Here is a 15,770-nt window from a genome sequence, read left to right as displayed (position 1 = left end):
TTTCCGCAAACGGACAAACAGAAGGTTAGTTTGTAATAAACAGCACCAAGCGGGGGCCATTTATTGATACAACCATTTATTTTGTAAAAAAAAAAATCACTAAGAAATTAAATTGTTCTAAAAACTAAATATTTATTTTTTAAAAAACAAATTGATACATTTAAGAATTTAATTTTGATATAGCATAAAATATTTTATACAATTATATTGTTTTTTAGATAATTATTTAATCAATATAAAAAATAATTATTTTAATTAATATAATATTACGTAATTAGGTAAAACTATTTATAACCACCATGCATCATATTAAATTCTACATTTAATACCATTAAACATTTAAATTTTTTTACTCTATTTAATGTTTACAAAATACGAAAAAGCGAGTCGGCACGCAGCAGGCACTAATCAGAAATGATATTAAACAAAGAATTTTATTACATATTTTTTTAGTTTGGGATAATATAAAAGGGTTCGTCATCCATGGCGGTGACTCTGATTCTCACACGCATCTTATTTCTCTGCTAAAATCAAACCCCCCTGAAAAAACAAAATTCCTCGAAGCACCCTCGCCGGACGTCGACCACAACTTGGCGGCGCAGATTCAAACCGGAACCGCGGGCTGATGGCGTTGGCGGTTGAGATTAGAAGCTGAAGAAACGGTGCGTTTTGGTGTTGGCGGCGTATTCGTAGAAAGGGTTTAGGAAGTGAAAAAAAATGAACGGGAATAGAGGATTGAGCAGTTTGGAGATGGAATACATTCGAAGGCACCATAACCATGAGCCTGGAGAGAATCAGTGCAGCTCCGTTCTCGTTAAGCATATCAAAGCACCGCTTCATCAGGTCTTTACTTTTTTCTTTTCTTTTCTTTTTGTGTTTTTATTATTCTGTGTGTATGTGGTTGAGTTTATTTGACGAGGTTAGATTTTGGATGGTCTTTTAACTGTTTATGGCTTAAATTTTTGCATGCATCATTGTGGTCGAATTAGAAGATACTTTTTAGTTAAAACCACGAGGACTTGGTATAGTGGTTATCTCATTTGGTCCCTTGATTAGTGGTGGGGTGTTCGATCCCCCACTCTTGTGAATCGAGATCATTCCATGCCGAGGGGATTAGTTGATTTGCGCAGCCGGGGGTTGTGAGAAATAAGTAGAGAAAACCGAGATTAAATACATAAAACATGAAATTGTAGCAAGATTTAAATCGTAAAGTCAGTCGGTTTAAAATCGTAATATTGTATTAAATTGAGATTCTAGCTACTATGGTTCTTTGATGCTTAGGTGGTTTGGTTAAGAGCAGTTGAAATTGAACTTCTTTGGGGTGTTTTTCGGTTATGGACTTATGGTTGACTTACTTCTCATTAACATTTGATCTGCCACATAAATGTTTGATAAATATGCCATTCTTTTCAAGTGTTGTTTTAACTAATTTTCTACATTGAGATGTATCTGGAGTTCTGGACATGGTTCCGTCTGGATACAATGATTTGTCGATGTAGCATCTTAGTAAAAGCGACATTTAGTTGACACAGAAACAGTGAAAGAAAGAAAACAGAGTAGCTATTTGAGATCTTTTTCGTCATCGTGGTAGAGTAGCTATGGTTTGAATTAATTCATGTGCTTCTTTCTTTATTTCAAGTACCAACAGGAGTACGGATTCCTAGTTGTTCCAACACATTGTGATTCAAACTTTTGTGTATTGAGTGGAATGTATGATTTTTTGTTTTTTATCTTTTATGGGATAACCAGTGACACACCCCTTAGGTTGAAGCCCCATTTGGAATTAGTTAGCTATTAGGGGTTGCTAGGAGTTAGTTACTTGATTTATACTATGAATTAGCTCTTTTTTTATCTCTTGTATTTGATAAGATTAGAATTGAACAATCAAATTATCAACTCATTTGAATTCCTACTAGAGTTAGCAACCGACTAGAAAAGGTTCTATAAAGCCAAAGAGGCGAGGGGTGGTGGTTGGGGTGTAGGGAGCGGAGACACGGGTCCAGGGCTGGGGTTGTTTCATTATCTAACCTTGTTGTGAGGTTACAAATTGAAACCCTTTTTCCCTCCTCCTCTATTTTGTCTTCTTTGCTAGTATGCAGTTTTATCGTGTTCCAATGATTCTTACAAATTGGTGCATCTTGACTATACTTTCATTTTTGGCAAAAGCTACTGTGATTGAGACTGTTCCAATGATTCTGCCCCTGATGGCACTCATTTTGTCGTCATGAAATTTTGTTTATTTGTTATGCATAGACTTGCTTTCTCTAGGTATGGTCATTGGTGAGGAGGTTTGATCAGCCACAGAAGTACAAGCCATTCATCAGCAGATGTGTTGTAAGAGGAAACCTTGAGATTGGAAGTGTGAGGGAAGTTAATGTTAAGTCAGGACTTCCTGCCACTACAAGCACAGAAAGATTAGAGCTTCTTGATGACAATGAGCATGTCCTCAGCATCAGGATTCTTGGTGGTGATCATAGACTTAGGGTATGAATATATCATTATAAGAAATTGGCATTTTCTTGTTTCCTTTTTCCTTAAGATTTTGCACTTTTGTGTGTATTACTATGTGAGCTTATTCTACTGAGAAACTGTTTGTCTCCCTTAAAATTTTTTTCTTTCGCTGCAATTCGATTTATATTTTATGTTCAATATCTAGGTAGATTTGCAAATGTGTGTATATTTGCGAGGTTGTCATAGGAAGGGATGACGTTGGGGGGAGGAAGAGGGGAAAGGGAAGGGGGGGGGGGGGTTGAGTAAAATATTGTTTCTTTGTAAATTTGTCTTGATTGCCTATGGCCATTTTCTTCAATGGAGTTTTCTTTGATGGTGATTTTTCACCTCAAAACATGCTGGAATAACCAGGCTTCTTTTGAATCAATCTATATTTCAAGTGATGCTTTCATGAATAAACAACAGAGAATGGCTGTTGTGGTTCTTTGAAATCGCAGTTTTATTGTAAATTTTGGTTAGGACAATGAAGTTCTTAATAAATTCCTTGGTTGCTGGTTCGAGCTTCTATCCTACATTTAATAATGTATATAGTATGCATGTTTCTACTTCTGTTGCTTAGGAAGTTAGCCAATTAGGTTTCTTGACAAACTAGAGTCACGTGTGTTTCTTATTGATCATTCTAAGATGTTCTGCTTTATATCTTCCAGAACTACTCATCCATCATGTCGCTTCACCCAGAAGTTATTGATGGAAGGCCAGGTACACTAGTTATTGAATCTTTTGTGGTGGATGTACCTGAGGGAAATACCAAGGATGACACATGCTACTTTGTTGAAGCCTTAATTAAGTGCAATCTCAAATCACTTGCTGATGTATCGGAAGGGCTTGCTGTGCAAGACTGCACTGAACCGATTGATCGATGTACGAGATGATGAGTAGGAAGTTATGGAGAACTTGGCTGCCATGAATGAAGCTTCATGGGCTATCCTATACCGGAGGCTTAGGAGACAGACTGGCGATGATGGTGTTGCTTCCGATTTGTTATAGTGTAGCTATGTTTGCTTGTTTGTTTTTCTTTTTTCTTTTTGTTTGGGCCTTTTTTTCTGTTTGCACCATTGGTTATGCTCCTTTTATATATATGCTGGTTCTATGTTTATTAGTTAAAGAACAGAATGTTGGGGTGACTGAATACTGTGCTTTAACAGGTTCAAATGCTGGTGATTCTTGGAGAATGTTCTTTTTCTGTATATAGGTGGTGGTGAAAAATGGTTTGTAAAATTGTTTTGATTGGTCGGTTGTAGTTTCTAGCTGCAATAAAAATTAAGAATCTAGAGTTAATATTCAATTTGACTCCTGAAATTTGAAGTCGGATTCAAATTGACCCCTAAAATTATAATTGATTCAATTCAGCTCCCGAAATTTATAATAGTAACTTGCGTCAGATCTTAAGCTGATTTCTGTAAATGGTGTAAATGGTGTGTTGATTTTGCACGTAACTTGTTAAAATTTGGACTTCTTACTTAGATTCTGTGGGACTAAAATTTATTAGACTTCCTATACGTTTGATGGACTCCACAACATTCTTGTGAAGGCGATAATAACAAATTTAATAGAGTAACAACTAAGGTTTTGGAATTAATAAATTTTGATCACATAGAATTTGGGTGAGAAATTTAAATTAAAACGTTATTAATGGAGATTAGTTCAAAGATTAATATGAGTTATAATTATAAATTTCAGGGTCTAATTTAAGTTTATTAAAATTTTAAGAGTTAAATTGAATTCAACTTCAAATTTTATGGTCAAATTGAATATTAACTCAAAAATTTTATATATGGATCATAAATTTGCCATGGATACCTCTGCTCTTCAATGCTACAGCCGTATTGAGGGCTATCCCAGTAAAATTATTTTTTAACACAGTATAGAAATGTTTATAATGAAATCCTGAGAAGGATGAGGAATATTGACAAAAATGTGAACGATTTTTAATGTCTATCATAAAACAAGCATGCTACATAGAGTTTATGGACTTTAAAGAATCAGTCATCAATTAACCATCTGTATAATTATTACATTTACATATTGTCTATATTATAGTTTATTTTATAAATCATTTAATCATGATTTATAATTTATAATTACATTAGATTTATATTTGTAATTAAAATATGAATCGAAAATAAAAATACAATGGTACTTGAATTTAGTATTCATGATAGTTTGATTATTCTGTTTAAAAAAATTGATTTAGTTTAAAAAGTTGGGTCTTTATACTGTACAGATAAAAATTTGTACAAATTTACAGAAATTTTATTTTAACCATGGTTTTTTTTACATGTGTCTATCTTTCGCTTTTTATTTTCGTTATTGGAGCTCGAGTGGAGTTGGACAGCATTATGGGGGAGGGAGGGGCTAGACGAGACTGTGGTGTCAGGGCTTCCACAACTCGGACCCTCCGAGTTCAACAAACCACACGGACCGTCCGATTTAGGTGGAGAGCACACGCACGGTCCGATTACTGAAGGGAAGGACACGCGTCGCATTGCAACAGCTCCCCCAAACGGTCCCCTGAAACAAGACACTTACTCATTCACTCCTCTCACCATCCGAGAACATCACTCTCCCACATTTCATTTTCAGCTTGGAGCCCCCTTCTTCTTCCTCTCCCACCTCTGAGCTTGCATGGTAGAAGGATTAAAAGCATGCCAAAGAAAAATAAAATTAAGGATGTTGATCGACCTGAGCTTCATATTATGCATTATCTCAATCATTCTGATTATGTAAGTTTTTTTTTAAATATTTTTAAATTTTTTATACTTAAAATTATTATTGTAAACTATTTACTTCTTTTGGTTGTTATTATTAGAAGTGCAAGTTAGAAATATAAGTAAAATAAATATTAGTATTGTGTAGGGTTTATTAGAATTTTTTTAAATTTTTTAAGTTTTTTTCGGTGGTAGAATTGTTAAGATTTTGTTAGATGGTAAATTTAAAATGTAAACAGATGAGTGTTGCTATTGTTAGGTTTTTAGTTTAATAGAGGATGTTAATTTTTTGTGGAATTTTTTAATATTTTATATGGTAAACTATTTACTTCTTATTGTTATTATTATTAGAAGTGCAAATTAGATATATAAATAAAATGCTGATTGTTAGTATTCTCCCGTATTTATATGACATTTTTAAATTTTTAAGATTTTTTATAATTAATTTTTAGTGGTAAATATTATTGTTAGTAATATAATTATTATTATTTTGTTGGTTGTTACATTTTAAAATGTAAACGGATGACTGTTAGGTATCTAGTTTAATAGAGGATGGAATTTTTTGTTTGGGATTTTTTAATATTTTGTATTATAATTAATATTTAAAATAAATATAACCAAATTAAATTAAATGTTATTGTGAGTGAGAAAATGTTATAGAAGAATTTAAATGTGAACCTATTATTGTTATTGTTATTGTGAGTGAGAAAATGTTAATGTTCAATGATTAATAGGATTATTTTAATTAAGCCATGCTATCTTTTTCCTTTATGACAATGTTTATAGTTTTTAGAATATGAATGTTAATATTTTGTAGAATTGTTCATGATGGCATATACTGATTGTGAATAATTTTTAATACTGAGAAAAAAATGTGTTTAACAAATGAGTAATTAGTATTAGATAATATTTAAATTATTGTAATATTGTTGAGAATATTCATTAAAAATAAATGTATGGGTCATGAATTTTATTTGTAATTACGAATAATTTTAAGGATTAATTAAATAATTTTAGAAGTTAAAAAAATTAGTTATATAAGGATATGGTGAAATGATTGATGATGGTAAGTTAGTAACTGTTAATTATATGACTAGTAATTTGTTATGTTTTTTTGTAGAAATTAAGAATGTTGACATGTAACCAGCCAGTTCTTCCGGATCGGTACAACGATAGGGTGGAGGAGCATTTACGAATTACTGGGTTCTATCATATGTCTCAGATTGGGATAGTTCAGTGTCAGAAAGCATTGGTAAATGCTCTAATCGAAGGCCAATGCGTACTGTTCGCGAGGAATTCGGTTTAACCAGTTTGTGTACGCCTCGCCGCGCTCCCTTAACCGCTGGTAACGCACTTCGTACTCCCGCACCGTCCTGGAATATCCTAGCAGATCACAGCATGTAGAAAGCAAAGTAACTGAGATCAATAGATTTATTTAAGGCACATCTATTAATAATTTGATTAAATTTAGTAAACGTTTACCGATGTTAACGACCAATTTTTGGAGGTACGGTGCCTTGAACTTTCTCAGAAAATTCGACTCTATATGCCTGATGCAAAACATATGAAAAGCTCTAGGAGGTGACCAAGCTCCGTTACTACGTTCCACAGCTGCATTGATGGACTCGTGCCTGTCAGATATTAGACCCACTCCATCCCGAGTAACAACATGTTGACGGAGGTTACTTAGGAAAAAATGCCATGCATCAGAAGTCTCTCCCTCAACAATAGCAAAGGCAATCGGGACTATATTGTTGTTGCCATCCTGTGAAACTGCCACAAGCAGACAACCCTTATACTTTCCGTACAAGTGAGTCCCATCCACCTGGACAACTGGCTTACAATGTCTGAATGCCCTAATACAAGGGTAATAACTCCAAAATACACGATGCAATACCCGAATATCACCCACCAAGTCATCGCCTTGATATGCAGGCATAGTCTCAAAATGGACAACAGCTGATGGCTCCTTGTGACACATGGCCTCAAACCATATAGGCAAGGCTTCATACGATGCTTTCCAACCTCCAAATATTTTTTCTACTGCCCTCTGCTTAACCAACCATGTTTTCCGGTAACTGACGGTGTAGTTGAATTTCGATTGCACTTCTGCTATAACCGATTTTACCTTTAAGGAGGGGTCAACTTCAACTAGTGGCTTTATTGCTTCTGCAATTGTGATAGAGTCCAGCTTCGAATGATCCTGTGAAATGGTGGCGGTGGTACAGGTGTGGCTACCATTATACCTCCTTATAACCCAACAGTACTTCCTGCTGATCAAGCTAACTCTGATAAGCCAGTCACACCCTGACCCATACTGTGTACACTTGGCATAAAATGTCAACGGCTCAGACTCATAACTCCATCCCAACGGCGAATTCACCATCTGCGACCATAGGAATTTCTGCTGGGACAAATGCCATAAGATAAATTTCATTAATACGCAGCTATTTCAAAACCGACTCTAAAGGTAAATCAAATTTCACTGCATCCAGTACCCTATAAATCAAAACCTTGAACATGTTATGATGTCACACTAAACAACATAAGCACATCAGCAGCAAATGTAAAAAACCAGACCGGATCGGCCGGTTCGACCGGAAAACCAAAAGAACCATGCCGGTCCGGTCCGGTTCATGGCATTTGAACCGTACAATAGATCGAACCTGTGCACATACTAGTTACAAACTCATGCAATTTGCTACAACCATATCTTAACAACATAAATATTATTTCCTAATAAGCACATGAAGCATATAAAAGAAAAAAATAAATTTCTTAACGGGTCGAGGACCAATTTCAGATCCTGACAACTACGACACAGAACGCACGATTAAATAATGCTAAAAAAAGGGTATAATCTTCAGAACTTAATCAATGTCTAACTACAAAAACACTTATACCACGATTACGTACCTGCAGTCATATATTCCGGAAATTCAGGAACATGCATGGCTTCCAAGTCTAAAACTCGCATGAATGATGGCTCCTCAAACGGCACTTCGTTTGCAAGTGCATTTGCCACTTCTGTCACATCTGGGCACATGCTTCTGTCACCTTGATCTTCATCACCATCGGGAACAACAAATTCATAGTTGCTTTCGAAGTCTTCTTCACTGTCACTATTATAATCTTCCTGTAGAATATTCCGATCGGTCTCGGATTGTTCAAACTCTACATACAACTCGATGAACGAGATCTGAGCCCGGTTTTCAATATACATTGAAAACATCTCCTGCATGCTCGCTTCGTCCGTCACATATCTGGTTTGAAATTGAACGAACCCACCAAATACCGGTATGGGATATCTGTATAGCATACATGATATCTTTTTTGCCCTCTCAGAATCAATCTTCTCACAGATCACACCCTTGAGCTCTTCAAATGAGATGATAAAAGGAATAACAACATCTAATGGATTTTCGCAAATAAACTTTACTCCTTCAGACGTTTGTAACAAGATTTGACCAAAATAATACACTTTAATCAATACTCTGTCACTCATTTCTCTCAATGACAAAAAAACCCTTAACCTTAACTATTAACTTCTCTGAATCAAAATAAGTATGAAAGTGACCCAAAGAAACAAAACACAGGAAGCAGTCGCTGAAGAAGGAGAAGAAGACGGGAAGGGGAAGAAGACGGGTAACCTAGCACTAACTCGCTGCACACTTTTATATAGCCCTCTCTACTCAACTCGGACCATGCGTTTTCATTTTCCGGTTCGCCATTCCTAGCCAAAACGGACGGTCCGACTTCAGTCTTCTTAAACTCAAGCTCTCAACATGCAACTCGGACCGTTCGACTTCATCGTCCAACTCAAGCATATCGGAGGGTCCGATTTATATGCACAAAATTTTTTTTCCTCCAACATCCCAAATCGGACCATCCGATTTCGGGAAAACAAATTCAGTAACAAAGAACTCGGATGGTCCGTGTTCTTCTCCCAAAAGCTGCCAAAACTCTGCCCCACATGCATGTCTAGCCCCCCTTGATTCCATATCCATGAAAAGAGCACACATAGGCTCCATTTCCATAAAATTGACCCATCTTTTGTCTATCTTTTGTCTTGTAAATGAAAAGTTGGCTCATAACTTGGCTTTGAAGCCTGGAAATAAAACAAGCCTATTTATTTCAAAATTTGTGTACGATTCACCTACAAATACATTGATTTTTATACAAGTGTCTCAATAATTGATAGCATTGTTTATTTTATTTTGTTAATCCAAATAACCCAATAATTTTTTTTCTTAATATTTTATAATAATTTTGATCTCACATTTAAATATATATTTGACATTTTTTTACAAGCATATTAGTAAATTCAAAATTTATAATGTTAGAATAAATAAAATTATGATATAACATAATATTTATTATTATAAATACTGATTTGATAAAAATTATTTTAAATTATAATTTATATTATACAAAGTATTGGAATAACTTAAACTATAGATTTTATATTTATAAATCTAAACGAATATAGTAAAAAAAATAAAAAATATTAGATGAATAAATTATTTTTATAGTCAAATTCAAAAAGGTTTTTTTTTCTTATGTGCCTCCTCCTTATTGTTAACTTAAGGTGGTTAATATTGTGTCACAAAATTATTAAACTAATTTGATTAAACTTAAGTATCAAACTAACTTGGTGTAATTATGTAATATCACCGTATAATTATTTTCCAAAAAAAATGTGATACTCATATTACTATTTATTACAAACATTTTTATTGCAGATGACCAATGTGATTTTTTTAAGGTTTTTTAAGAACAACTAAAATTAAATAAATGGTCAAATTAAACTCTATAAAAGATTACTTATTTTTTAAATTAGTCCTTGAAATTTTTTTTAATCAAATTCATTCTTTAAAGATTTTAAATTAATCATGTTAGTTCTTTTGTCACTTTGTTTATTGATGGTATCAAAATTTACTAATGTAACATATTAAGTAACATTCTAACATACACATATGAGTCTTAATTAACTATTAATATTATTAGTTTATGAAATTAGATCAAATCAACCCCAAATTAAGGGATTTCAATACCTCAAGTTCTCTCCTCAATTAGATTTTGATTTGATCTAATTTCATAAAATAATAATATTAATAGTCAATTAAAACTCTTAAATGTATGTTGAGTGTCATTTAATGTATTATATCAACAAATAAAATCATTTAATTTAATTTAATTAATACAGTTGTTACGAAAAAAAATTTAAAACTAATATAAAAAAAATTAAAACTAATATAAAAGAAAAGGCCTAGTACAGTGCTTCTTTTATTCATAGTTGACAAGTGCTTCTTCGTAATTTATAGAAGGCGTAGTGCTACATTCTATCAAGGCATGCCACCACAGGGTGTTTTGTTCGTTTGCTAGTTAATGTGCTATTTATTATATATATTATATATATACACAATTAAATTATTTTATATTTATTTAATTTAATTTTAATATTATACTTATTTTTTTAATTTATAATTCTTTAAAATTTATACAATTATTAAAATATTAGTGAAAATATTTATTTTAAATTTTTTAGAATATTAAATTAAGTAGTAGGTCTTCAAAAATTTTAACTTAGGACTAATTAGTAGGATATATAATTATCACCATTAAATTTCATATGATAAATTGACAGAGGGACATAATGTGTCCACCGTTTACTATCATGAAGGACTAAATTGGTATTTTATTTTTTTAAGGGCTAATTAATCCGAAATTAAAAATTTTAAGGATCTAATGGTCACTTAACTTTTTACTATTTTTTAATTTTTATTTATGTAGGACCGGTTCTACCGATTCAATCAGTAATTTATCGATTAAACCAATAAACTAATGAACCAATAATTTGATCGGTTCGATCACCAGTTCGGCTCTGAAAATTATGGTTTCGGCAACTCTTTCCCTATCAAAGAAGTTGCGATTCAGCCGTCCTATTAGGAATACAGAAAATTTTGGTTGAAGAACATTGAGACAATTCTTACATTAATTTCTAATTTCTAATTTTTAATTTTTATGAGTAAAAGTACAAATTCGCACTATAATATATATTCTTAATGATTTAATATGAATGATCTTGGGATTAAAAAATTTTAGAAAAATTCTAATATATATATATATATATATATATATATATATATATATATATATATTAATTAGAACAAATATAATTAAAGCTACTAATGTAATAATATAAATAACAAATAATAAATAAAATATATGAATTTTCTTCGTTATTATTTTAGTCAAATATAACAATAGAATCTAATAATTTTGGTTATTTTTAAAGAACATGCTAAAAAAATTATGTTGATTATTTTTAATTATATTTCGACAAATATTTTTGTAACGAGTGGTACCGTGAATATTATTCTTTTTTTATATGTATCTAGATTTATAGATATAAAAAATATATTATAATTTTTTAATTTTAACCGTATAGATTTTGAATTTATTAATATACTTATAGAAAAAAAGGTATAAAATTTAACTATGAGACTAAAATTATTGTAAAATATTGAAACAAAAGTTTATTGAATTATTTGAATTAACAAAATTAAATAAATACTGCAATTGTTTTGAGAGACATGTATAAAAGCCAATTAATATGTATTCGTATTATATGTGAATGTGAACAAGTTTCGAATATTAATAAGGTCAATTCTATGGTGCCTATAATTTTGGTGTCGAAATTGCCGAAATTATCTTTTATGGTAAGTTTTAAATATTAAAAAATTGTTTACTTTTATATTTTTTAATTTAAATATTAAATTTTATCTCATTTTAGTAAATTAGGCAAATATATATAGGCACCATAGCATGCACCTATCAATAAATAGACTTGCTTCGTTTTCAGACTTCAAAGCTAAATGTCACGGCCTTGGACACACTCCAACGCTACCGTGCCGGCACTCGGACTTACTCAACCTCTTGAGCTAAGACCAAGTCAGCCTAACCCTCAATACTTAGCAAGAAAGCTAAGAACACAAGAGAACACAAGAGAAAGGAAGCTTTGGTGGAAGAACACTTTAGTACTCAAGTGTGGTTACAAATGATTCACACACCCTCACCCTAACTCTTACCTCCTATTTATAGCCATCCACCTCCTCAATGGATGGTTAAGATTAAATCTAATCAATGGTCTAGATTAATCATCTAGAACCTTCCTTATAAATATCTATACTACCACTACTTTCTAAATACTTCTAGATTGTTCCATACAACTCTTCATACTTTTATATCAATCCACACTCTTCTAGAATATTCTATGATCTTCTAAAGCCTTCTAGAACCTTCTAGGGTATTCCAGGAACTTCTAGGACATTCTAGAACGTTCCATAACCATCTAGAGTATTCTCAAACACTCCAAAAATCTATACAAACACTGTTAAATCTAACCTTCTAAAAATTTACCGTGACATTCTCCCCCACCTAATGCGCAGACGTCCTCGTCGCGTTTTGTTCATGATAGCGCTCTAGGTGTTCTTGGAATTGCCACAGATCTTCACGAGCTTCCCAACTAGCTTCAGTTATCGGAAGCCCTTTCCACTTGATCAAATATTGAATACTTGGTGGTACCCCTCTTCGTCTCACAACACGATTAGCTAAGATCTCTTCGATTTCTTTATCGAAGGATCTAATCACCACAGGCGGAGCACGACTCGAGTCACCTCTACTCGGTTCATCTTGGTCTTCATGATATGGTTTAAGCATACTCACATGGAAGACCGGGTGGATCTTCATAGAGGGAGGGAGTTGTACTTTGTAAGCAACCTCCCCAACACGTCCAATGATCTCAAATGGCCCTTCGTATTTGCGAATTAAGCCCTTATGAACCTTGCGAAAGGCTTTGAATTGTTGTGGAAGAAGTTTAATCATTACCTTGTCTCCCACTTGATAGCTTGCATGCCTCCTCTTCTTATCAGCCCATTTCTTCATCCTCTTTGCAGCTTTGTCAAGGTAAGAACGAGTAATATCTGCTTGTTCTTCCCAAGACTTAATCATATGATAAGCTCCAGGGCTCTTCCCTGAGTAGGAAGAAGAAAGAGAGTGAGGTGTAAGCGGCTGTTGTCCAGTCACAATCTCGAACGGGCTCTTCCCTGTGGACTCGCTCCTTTGCAAATTGTATGAGAACTGAGCAATGTCGAGGAGTTTTGTCCAGTCCTTCTGATTAGCGCTTACAAAATGCCTCAAGTAACACTCGAGTAAGGCATTCACTCTCTCAGTCTACCCATCGGTTTGAGGATGGAAGCTTGTTGAGAAATGAAGCTCCGACCCAAGGAGTTTGAACAGCTCTGTCCATAGTCGTCCTGTGAAGCGTGGATCTCGATCACTAATGATGCTCTTAGGCAATCCCCAATATTTCACCACATTCTTGAAGAATAGTCGTGCTGCCTCCTCTGCAGTGCAGTCAGTAGGGGCGGGTATAAAGGTAGCATACTTCGAAAATCGATCCACTACCACGAGAATAGATCCAAACCCCTCAGACTTCGGTAAGGTAGAGATGAAATCTAGAGAGACACTTTCCCACGGTCGCTCTGATGGAGGCAAAGGTTCCAACAACCCGCTTGGTGTCTTGTTTTCAATCTTATCTTGTTGGCAAACAAGACAAGTCTTCACATAGCTCTCTACTTCATCTCTCATTTGATGCCAATAATAAGAAGATTCAATGAGTGCCAAGGTCCTTCGCTGACCTTGGTGACCAGCCCACTTGGTGTCGTGGCATTCTCTTACCAACTTTCTTCTCAGATTTTCCCACTTAGGAACGTATAATCTTCTCCCTTTTGTGTAGAGAAGGTCATTTTCTAACCAAAATCTTTTGGTCTTACCTTTAATGATGTGTCCCAAGAAGTGGACTTCGTCCCTTGCAAAGGAACACTTTTCCTTCTTCACATATAGGTTATTCTCTCGCAAGATCTTGAACACGGTTCGTAAGTGTTCTACATGTTCCTCCAAAGTATTGCTATAAACAACAATGTCATCCAAGTAGACCACTACAAACCGATCAAGGTAAGGTCGAAAGATCTCATTCATCAAGGTACAGAAGGTCGCAGGAGCATTGGTCAAGCCAAAAGGCATCACCAACCACTCATACGATCCATACCTCGTGACACACGTGGTCTTAGGCTCATCACCATCGGCAATTCTCACTTGGTGATATCCTGACCTCAAATCTAGCTTTGAGAACCACTTGGCTCTACCAAGTTGATCAAACAAATCGGCTATCAAAGGAATGGGGTATTTGTTCTTGATGGTTACCTTGTTAAGTGCTCGATAGTCGATGCATAGCCTCAATGAACCATCATGCTTCTTTTGGAATAAGACTGGTGCGCCATAAGGTGCCTTCGATGGACGGATGAACCCAGCATCTAGCAAATCCTTAAGTTGCTTCTTCAACTCCTCGAGTTCTGGCGGTGCCATTCTATACGGTGTTGAGGCGGGTGGCTTTGCTCCTAACTCCAATTCAATCTTGTGGTCCACCTTCCTCCTAGGTGGTAGTTGTTTTGGCAACTCGGAAGGCATCACATCCTTATTTTCTTCAAGGACTTCCTTGATTTCGAGAGGAACGTCTTCTCTCTCAAGTGTTAACTCCTCTTGTAGTAGAGCCAAATATGTAATCTCTCCCTTCTTGAACCCTTTCTTGAGTTGCATAGCGGAGAGTATCGGTGGTCCTCCAACTTTAGAGACTGTAGGGACCATGCATGGAGACCCTTTCTCCATGATGCATACTACGTCGTAGTATGGCATAGGTATTATATTTGCCTTCCTTTGCAAATCGAGTCCGATGACTATTTTAAAATCATCCATGGGTGCTACTGAGAAATCTACAAGGCCCTTCCAAGAACCAAGAGTCATCTCAACCCCTTTTGCTACTCCCTTAAGGGGTTCACCCTTGGTGTTCACGGGTTTGAACCAACCATTCTTTTCGGTGATCTTCAACCCAAGCCTCTTTGCTTCATCAGGCGTGATGAAGTTGTGTGTAGCACTAGTGTCGATCATAGCCATGACAGGTTTTTCATTGATAAAGGCTTTGACATACATCAAGCCTTTCTTTTCTGCAGTACTTGCCTCTTTGCCCTTCACAGCATTTATGTGTTGGATGGATCCAACACATTCAGTTACTTGAGTTTGGGCCTCTCGTTCCTTGGCGATAGATGCCAGAGTCCCTAACTTGGGACAGTCCTTCATTTGGTGTGGCCCCTTGCACACGAAGCATCCTCCTTTGGGCACGAAAGCCTTCTTCTTTTTCTCGTACTCTTTCTTTGAAGAGTATTTTCCTTCCTTCTTGATTGAGAAACTCTTTCCCTTGTCTCCCCCACCTTTAGCAGAACTAGGCTTGGAGGAAGACTTGGGTTTAGAGTCTCCCCTATGATACTCAGTGAGTGATTCGGCCACCACGATGGCCTCATCGACATCCTTAACATTCCTTCTTTGTAGTTCTTGCTTTGCCCAAGGTTGGAGTCCATCAATGAAGAAGAACAATGCATCCTCTGATGCTAAGTTGGGGATTTGAAGTGTAAGAGTAGTGAACTCCTTTACGTA

At 34.9% G+C, this 15,770-nt stretch overlaps 2 protein-coding genes across 2 annotated transcripts; one reads left to right on the top strand and one right to left on the bottom strand.

Moving 5' to 3' along the window:
• The first annotated feature begins 449 nt into the window (after window positions 1–449).
• On the top strand, window positions 450–3,683 carry LOC130935522 (abscisic acid receptor PYL8-like). Its single transcript, XM_057865307.1, has 3 exons — window positions 450–843; window positions 2,269–2,484; window positions 3,159–3,683. Exons 1-3 carry the CDS (start codon window positions 718–720, stop codon window positions 3,381–3,383), a joined length of 567 nt encoding a protein of 188 aa, XP_057721290.1. The 5' UTR covers window positions 450–717; the 3' UTR covers window positions 3,384–3,683.
• Window positions 3,684–6,817: 3,134 nt separating this feature from the next.
• Window positions 6,818–7,605, bottom strand: LOC130934727 (uncharacterized). Its single transcript, XM_057864268.1, has 2 exons — window positions 6,920–7,605; window positions 6,818–6,830 (listed from the first exon to the last, which is right to left on the bottom strand). The coding sequence occupies exons 1-2, from the start codon at window positions 7,603–7,605 to the stop codon at window positions 6,818–6,820; spliced, it is 699 nt and encodes a 232-aa protein (XP_057720251.1).
• Window positions 7,606–15,770: the final 8,165 nt, after the last annotated feature.

Source organism: Arachis stenosperma, chromosome 6, assembly GCF_014773155.1.
Source record: "Arachis stenosperma cultivar V10309 chromosome 6, arast.V10309.gnm1.PFL2, whole genome shotgun sequence".
Lineage (NCBI taxonomy): Eukaryota > Viridiplantae > Streptophyta > Magnoliopsida > Fabales > Fabaceae > Arachis > Arachis stenosperma.
Note: the sequence above shows the minus strand (reverse complement) of the source record. Positions and strands in the feature narration are given on the sequence as shown.

What these genes read in the sequence shown, in the direction of transcription:
- LOC130934727 (XM_057864268.1), bottom strand. Translation starts at nt 7,605, where the DNA reads ATGGTGAATTCGCCGTTGGGATGGAGTTATGAGTCTGAGCCGTTGACA.
- LOC130935522 (XM_057865307.1), top strand. Translation starts at nt 718, where the DNA reads ATGAACGGGAATAGAGGATTGAGCAGTTTGGAGATGGAATACATTCGA. An exon ending in TCAAAGCACCGCTTCATCAG is followed by an intron (nt 844 to 2,268) that starts GTCTTTACTTTT and finishes TGCTTTCTCTAG; the next exon opens with GTATGGTCATTGGTGAGGAG. An exon ending in GTGGTGATCATAGACTTAGG is followed by an intron (nt 2,485 to 3,158) that starts GTATGAATATAT and finishes TATATCTTCCAG; the next exon opens with AACTACTCATCCATCATGTC.